We start from the raw sequence: 8,162 nt of genomic DNA on the forward strand, positions 1-8,162 counted from the left end.
TTGCAATCTAGGCTTACCTTCCCTCAATTGGAGGGGAATATGGTGTGCACGCAGCTTGCTCGAAGCTGGCATTAGGCGAAGGATTGGTTTCGGACAAGGTATTTTAATTTGGGACGATGCTTGGCTACCAGGTGAAGGAACTGGAAAAATTCAATCACCGCGAATCAGCAATGAAATTTACTAAGGAATGGAAACAAGATATATCGGTTACCTTGTTTGATGCTGTTGACTGTGACTGGATCAAGTGCACTCTACTGCTGCATTCTGACTAGGAGGACATGATTTTTGGGGGACGAGACAAAATAGGGGACTATACAGTACACAATGGATATCAGATGTTACAATCAGGGAAACTAGCTCCAAATTCCACAAACCATGGCAGCTTGCTCCCTAGTACTATCAATTTTTACAAAAAGCTTTGGAAACTTACGGTCCTAGATAAGATTAAAATTACAAGTAGGAAATTTTTCATGAATTTCACTCCTACACTATCCAACCTACGTGCTATGAGGGTTGTTGCCTCGAATATATGTCCAAGATGCTGAGTTAATGTTGAGATAGTCCAACATGATGTGCGAGACTGTTTTTGCCAGAAACGTTCGGGGTTCGCTTGGGATTACTTGGCCAGCGGCTCATGCAAATTAGAGTATGATGGAGTGGTTAGAATTACTCTTTGAACGATATGCTGAACTGAAATGCAATACGATTATTGTGGCGATTTTGGGAATTTGGTATGCCAGGAATATATTAGATCATGAACAAGACATTATTAAGTTTGTACGGAGGCTTTTACAAGAACTGGAAACGCTCCATCTCCCTTCTAATGCTAGTCCAGGTGAAATCTATGAACAATACGAGAGTGGCTTTATACGTGTCATTTATTGAAGCTATCCATGTAGATTTCAAATATATGTATATAACAATTATTTAAAATTTCACAAAATTATACAAAATTCAATAATATAAAAATTAAAATTTTTAGCTAAATTCTAGAAAATTAAAAAATAAAAATAAACACTTCTTAGTATATTAAAAATGTAAATTTATAAATAAAAAAAATAGAGTTACAGCCTATCAACCTCGACAAATTTGGACCGTAAGGCAACATTGTTCCACAATCACTAATGCGAGTCGAAGTCTATAATTTTTTGAATTATATAAATATGTTTATTTTTTGTTAAATTTGTTTTTTTAAATTGTTCGAACATTTTAATATTTTGTAAAATTTTAAATAATTTTTAAAAAAACTCATTATTTAATAATTAACTTAAAAGAGTGAAATCTCAACTTCCACCTGGCATCTCTAGTAAATTCCTTTTTTTTATCCACACAACAGATTGTTTCAGGGGAAACACAGGTTGGACTGACAAATATAGCAGTTGATCTATCACCACGAGTACTAGGATACAACAGGGTCACATACAATTTCTAGCAGGAGGTAACATACAAATACTCATATCCCTCCCAACATATACATTAGAAATAAAACCACCTTTTTTATTCAAGTACCATTCAAGGTCGATTCAACTAAGCAGTGGCATTTACCATCCCCCTCTCTGAGTACCACCAGAGGATTGCACATTCAGCCTATCCAGCACGGCATTAAAATCCACCGCTTGCCCACTCTCCTCCATCCTCTGAATCACACTCGCAATATGGTCAGCCCTGAATCCCATGCTCACAAATTTTTCAATCAGATAACTGTACGGATGGTTACGAACATACTGGGAATGGCTACTGTTCCTCATCATAACATTAGGGCTAGGGCCAGGTTGAGGAGTCTGAAGAGAGACATTGGCAGGGGGATACCCACCCTGTGAGAAGTGAGGCTGTTGGGGTGGGTGATGTGCTCTACCCACTTCGCTATCATACATCATGTATGCACTTCCTGGAGGAAGGGGGGGATGGGAGACAGACGCCTGATACCCATCCCTTGGTTGTGCTTCAAAAGTGCCCTTGATTGGCTGGGGAGCTGTTCTGCCAGGCACTCCGTACCCATAAGGAATGGTATCGACACAACTAGACAGAGGTTGAGGAACTCCAGAATATGGAACCTGCATGGGGGTGCTGTGTGCTAATGCCTCTGGAGGAGACGGGTTTGATGATTGTGTAGGAGGGTAGGGAGGGTAAGCTGGTGTTGATGGAGGCCTCATCTGTGGTTGCATCAAGGATTGCTGCTGCTGTTGTACTTGCTGTGGTACTTGTTGTGGCCACTGCTGCTGATACTGAGGGAATGATTGGACAGGTGGTACCTGATGGCTCTGTCTAGGCTGTGGTGGCATCCTAGAGACATCTTGTATGTGAGGAGCTTGGTATTGCGGATCAGGAGGTAAATATTGACTCTGAGTGTGTGCAGTTGGTGCTGGGGCTGGAAGTGGAGGCGGGGCAGGGGTAGTCGGGGCTGGGACATGGACTGGAGCAGGAGCAAGGGGGTTGGATAATTGGTTTGAAGGTATATAATAGGATTGTTGGGTCAAGTTCTGAGGTGGGGATTGAGAGTGTGGTACCACAGGCTGCTGTTGTGGTGCAACTTGATGAGGCAGGGCAAGAGCTAATTGCTGGTTTTGCATCTCGGAAGTGTGGTCAGTCTTTTTAGAATCAGAGGCAGGTGGTGATGCTCTCTCCTCAGTGGATTGTGAATGGCTGGAAGAAGAAGACTCCTTTTGCGCAAGTTGTAATTTAGCCAACTCCTTTTGAGTCTCAGCTAGCTCCTGCTTATCTCTCAGTATCTGCACAGACCTGTGGACCTACAATGTGCATTGAATACTAAGTAAGTTACAAGAATGGAATGGTTCCAATACATGATGACCTATGCATTACTCAGCAAGAGAAGAAGAAAAAAGTAACTCGATTCTCTAATGCGCATTGTCTTTCTTTAAAATGTCATGAAGATAGATCAAGAAAGTAATTTAAGAGTGGCTTCTCTCCAGGGTATTCAACCATGAAAACTCTGAAAACACACAGAATAAACCTGAATCCGAGCCTAATATCCATATTTTATCCCCGCAGAAAATTAAAAATATGATCAAATTGTAATGCCAAGAGCAGAAACTAAAGTTACCCCTTGAATATAACAGCAGGACCACAATAAACTACCAGATCTTTTCTGATCCATATTTGATGTACTTCTCTTGCATGTTGCTGCATTTTAGATACTAGATTGATAAATAGATGTTTGCTGAAAAGTCAAATAAGGAACATAAAAGCATCTCAAGGCTTCAAAGAGCAAGAACTAAAAATGTCAGGTACAAACGTTGTGTACCTTATAGCCAACAGATTGGTGAAATCCATCTTATAATAAAAACATAAAAATGTTCCCAGGATACTCACCTCTTGGAGATGTTTCTCAATAGAATTAAGCTTTGAATCTGCATCTTCATTATCACGAATTAAATCAGATTGCATTTCTCCAATCGATTTATCAAGATTGTAGCAATATAACTCCAACTGTGACAGTCGTGAACTTATTCCCTCAAGAAAGCGCATGAGGTTGTCTGCGTATTTTTTCATGGTTTTTTCAACAGTAGCAGTCACATCTGAGTACAACGAATCATCTGGTTGACTGTATGCATTAGCTGGAAATATTGATCGTGCCACTCTGCCTTTGTGAAAATCCTGTAGAGTTCAGTGCAACAACATGATTAAATGTTTACTCTTGAAGTGGAAAGCATCAATACATACCACTAGTTTGGCAACACAGTGCTCAAAGATGATGAACAAGTTTAGCTCAATTTTCCCTAGAACAGTCCAGATATGTAACATAACCCCAAAGACAATATAGTAGCATGATGAAGAGAAACATCCAAGGCTCTAAATATGAGAACTTTTTGTGTCTAAACTTTAGTTTGTGAAACTCCCATGAAACTGCATCTGCATGTGACCTGTCCCAGATTTGGTCATTGTCTCTCTAGGGAACTACAATGACAAATGCTTAGGACCAAGAACTACATGTCACCTTTCTAGGTTTGGTCATTTTTTGTCTAGGCAAATGCTTATGATCAAGGATTGAAATGCAATAAAGATATATACTATGGGCAATAAAAACACAAAATAATGGATTTAAGCTCCCTCTCCACCAACAGCTACAAAACACACATATCCATTGCTGATTTTTCATGAATGTAGCATGCGATTAAGGTTTTATTTGAATAAAAAAAGGTCAATCGCTTTTCAATCAAAATATGTTCACCAAAATTCAAACATAAAAATGCTACATATATACCACAAAATGTGATATAACTTATAATATACATCACTAAGAACAATAAAGTTTTTCTTCACTCCATTGAAGACTGAACTTCAGGTGTTACTCCCTGCAATAGGGAAACAATTTGTATTTTTTTTTCATAGAAAGGGTGTAAGCAATGCCAAAGAACCACCAATTTACTGTCCTCTTAAAAAAGGGGTCCAGCGACATATACCTATACGCACATATAATTTATTATCAATAAAAATGACCAAGAAAACCCACAAAAAATAAAAAGAGAAAGAAAATAGCTCCAGCCATAGAAGGGGAAAAATTAGAGAATATGAAAGTTCACATCTATACACTCAAATCTTCCTTTAGATTAAAAATTATTTTCGATACAAGCCTATACATTTTCTCATACCTACACCCCAAATCAAGATAAAATGTTCTAATCTTTGCTATTTTAAAGTCAACTATCGATCAAACAGTTAACCAAATTTTTAAAAAAAATGTCACAAAACGAAGCATTTTTACATTGTTAAGCCTTTCTCTTTTTCAAAATCAACCCTGTCGATAAAACCCTAATCAGATCAAAACCCCCTCCCCAGAAAAAACAAAAGAAAACCCTACAAGAAAAAAAAATAGCAACAATATATACCGTGGAAGAGCTGGTAGTAGTGGTACCGAGTGCAGCTTCGGCGTGGCTACCATTTGACGATTCCTGGTTCCCGTAGTCCTCATACGAGCAAAGAATATCATCTGAGGCAAAATCGAACCCTTTGGAACCACTCGAGTTGCCTCGACCCGATAACTCAGATGCCATATTCTTCTGAAAAAAAAAGCTGCAAACTTTCCACAGATCGAAACAGTAAAATTAGTGTTCTGGGAATAGGGAAATAAAATCAAGATTTTTGCACCCTTTATTTATACCCCGTAAACAGAAAAGAAAAGAAAGATTAAGAAAACAAAGATTGGGATTGAAGCTCGAACTAACTTGTCTAGAAAGGAAAGAAAAAAGGAAGGAAATTTCTTTGAAGGATGAGTTGAATTTGATGTAAGGGGGTGGAAGAGTTGAGAAAACGTTTTAAAAATGGGGGATTTTGGACTTCGAAAAAGGTGGAGGATGATGATACGATCCTTCCTTTTGTTTCCACATTTATTATTTGGTGTATATAAATATATTACCTAAACCATAATTATTTTATAGGCTAAACTACAGCTATGGTCACTTTTGTTTAACTTAGGTTACATTTCAGTCACTTATGTTTGAAATGTTACGTTTTAGTCACTTACGTTATCGTGTTGTAACATTTTAGTCACTGAGCTGTTAATTATCGTTAATGGTGTAATGGTAAGCTGACATGGCATGTTAAATTATCATTTCAAACAAAAACTTTAGGTTAATTATACAATTGGTCCCCATAATTTTTCATTTTGAGCAATTTAATTCTTTTATGTTCTTTTAATTTTCCTCTTTTTTTCTTTATTTTTCATTCTCTTCTGCTTCTCCCTCTGTTTTCCTACATTCTTTATTTCTTTTAACATACCAGGAAGTTGAATTGGTAGTGAAGAAAGAAGCATGGTATGGGTTTACGGGTTTTGGTTATAGGCAAATGATGACAGTCGACTTCCTACTTTTTTCACTGCCAATTCGACTTCCTAATATGTTAAAAGAAATGGGAAAGGTATGAAAACAGAGAGAGAAACAAAAGAGAATGAAAAAAAGAGAGGAAAGTTTAAAGAACATAAAAGAAAAAAAAATTAAATTACTTAAAAGGAAAAAATATGGGGATCAATTGTATAATTTAACCTAAAATTTTGTTTGAAATGATGATTTAACATGCCACGTCAGCTTACCGTTACACCATTAACGACTATTAATGGCTCAGTGACTAAAATGTTACAACATGATAACATAAATGACTAAAATGTAACATTTCAAACATAAGTGACTAAAACGTAATTTAAGGTAAACAAAAGTGACCATGGGTGTAGTTTACCCTATTTTATAATATTTATTAAATTGTTGAAGCACGAATGATATCCAAATATATGATTACTTCTATTGTCAATAGTCATTCTTATCTTATGTTATCTTTTGCAATTGTCTTATATGATGATGCTTCATTAGCTATTTGTTTTTATTTTTTCTATTTATTTCTCATATTATAATTTGATTTTTTTTTCTTTCTAGTCTTGCTTCCTACTCCAACCACTATTACTCACCACATGAATTAAGAATTTCATGTATATATGATATAAGTAAATTAAACCAACATTCACTCAATTTGGTTTCAATTTAGTCACTTAACTTTCAAAAAATAACAAAACAGTCATTTTAACCATTTTCTGTTACAGACATAGCGGAAAAGTGACATGACAGTTAACCGACCACCACATTATTTCCAGCCCAAAAAATATATAAAGGTAAATGACAAAACAATCACTCAACTTTAATCTCAATGGCAAAATAGTCAGTCAACTTTCAAAAGATAACAAATCGGTCCTACAAAATTTAAAAAACCGGACACACAAAAAGAAGAACAAATAAAACCCTTTAATGAACCACATTAGCTAATTTACTGGCCACGTCACCTGTCTCGTTAGTCATGTAACTCAAAATGTTAATGGGTGACTGATTTGTCACTTTTCGATAACGTTAGTGACTGATTCGTCACTTTTCGATAACATTAGTGACTGATTTGTTATTTTTTTAAAGTTGAGTGACTGAATTGAAACTTTGCATTGTCCAACGTGGCAAGTTAACTGGCTACGTTACTAGTTAACTGGTCACGTCACCTGTCCCGTTAGGCCTGTAACAGAAAATGTTAATGGGTGACTGATTTGTCACTTTTTGATAATGTTAGTGATTGTTTTGTTATTTTTCAAAAGTTGAATAACTGAATTAAAACTAAAGTGACTATGTTGTCAGCTACGTCAAAGTTGAGCGACTGTTGATGTAATTTACCCTATCATATATATCTATTATTGAGACAAAAACAAAAAGGAGAAAATGACAGATTAGATGGTGAAGAAAATGTGACCATGTAAAGAGTCGATTTTTCATAGGCAGTTCAACAGAGTTTTGGCATAAAGAGAATGTCCTGCCTCTAATGATGATGGATGAATATTTATGGCAAGGTTAATCACGATTACTCTTAAAATTTGCTATGTGTTTACGACTTACTTTTGGTATATCTTTAAAGACAAGATAATATCTTAACAAAACAACAATTAGATTGATGGATTTTGTGATCATATAACGATTAGACTTGAATAGATTTAGTAAAATTACACATATTGTTCATGCATTATGGAAGCTCGGCACCTGCCTTGGCAAAATGTATAAAAAAATTTCCACATTTTGAGCATGTCATACGCAAATGAGGTTGAACTGATTTTAGGCACGAAAAGCAAAGCCTCTCTTGGTGAGGTATGTATAACAGTTGCAATCCCCCCACCCCCTCCAGTTACACCTAATCGAAGTTAAAACCTTTTCCATTTGATTGGGTAACTCCATATGTCGCACTTCTTTTTGTTTTTGTGTTTAGCTGATGTGGGACTCGTTTCATTTTTTCCAAACTAATCAAGTAATCATTTGGTTGAAAAGATTAGTGTGGCCTTTTAACATTTGTGTCACTAGTAAGTTGATGTATCTGTATTTGAACGAGCTGAGGTTGATTTTTATTTGCGACAGCAAACGTCTTGACTACCAAACCAAATTAAACCTAGGAAATTGAGAAATTAGAACCTGATGCACCTTTATACATTTGCTTAGTGCATCACGCCTACAACTAGAACATTTTTTATTTCAGAAAGTGAAAAGCAAACGACTAGCACTTTTACCTATGCAGGGGATTCATGATTGGCAACGAATTGCTTTCAACTCGTATCCCAAATCAGGCAGTTCACTAATATAATCGATTGATTGGAAATAATTGAGGGAATCTAGAAAGATTTTAAACTAAAGATG

General features: G+C 36.2%; 1 protein-coding gene across 6 annotated transcripts; it reads right to left on the reverse strand.

The window, feature by feature from the left end:
- Positions 1-1,302: 1,302 nt before the first annotated feature.
- On the reverse strand, positions 1,303-5,361 carry LOC107898955 (pollen-specific leucine-rich repeat extensin-like protein 1). Of its 6 annotated transcripts, none has more exons than XM_016824535.2 (5): positions 5,184-5,337; positions 4,848-5,031; positions 3,331-3,615; positions 3,097-3,141; positions 1,303-2,747 (listed from the first exon to the last, which is right to left on the reverse strand). In XM_016824535.2, exons 2-5 carry the CDS (start codon positions 5,010-5,012, stop codon positions 1,542-1,544), a joined length of 1,701 nt encoding a protein of 566 aa, XP_016680024.1. In that variant the 5' UTR covers positions 5,013-5,031; positions 5,184-5,337; the 3' UTR covers positions 1,303-1,541. The 6 variants fall into 6 exon arrangements, with proteins under 6 accessions (XP_016680024.1, XP_016680023.1, XP_040946772.1 ...); XM_016824534.2 differs by having other exon boundaries at positions 4,848-5,038; XM_041090838.1 differs by lacking the exon at positions 3,097-3,141 and having other exon boundaries at positions 4,848-5,038; positions 5,184-5,361.
- Between the last annotated feature and the right edge of the window lie 2,801 nt (positions 5,362-8,162).

The sequence above is a fragment of the Gossypium hirsutum genome, chromosome D04 (assembly GCF_007990345.1).
Source record: "Gossypium hirsutum isolate 1008001.06 chromosome D04, Gossypium_hirsutum_v2.1, whole genome shotgun sequence".
Classification (NCBI taxonomy): Eukaryota; Viridiplantae; Streptophyta; class Magnoliopsida; order Malvales; family Malvaceae; genus Gossypium; species Gossypium hirsutum.

What these genes read in the sequence shown, in the direction of transcription:
- LOC107898955 (XM_016824535.2), bottom strand. Translation starts at nt 5,012, where the DNA reads ATGGCATCTGAGTTATCGGGTCGAGGCAACTCGAGTGGTTCCAAAGGG. An exon ending in CTACTACCAGCTCTTCCACG is followed by an intron (nt 3,616 to 4,847) that starts GTATATATTGTT and finishes TGAACTCTACAG; the next exon opens with GATTTTCACAAAGGCAGAGT. An exon ending in TTGAGAAACATCTCCAAGAG is followed by an intron (nt 3,142 to 3,330) that starts GTGAGTATCCTG and finishes TCTAAAATGCAG; the next exon opens with CAACATGCAAGAGAAGTACA.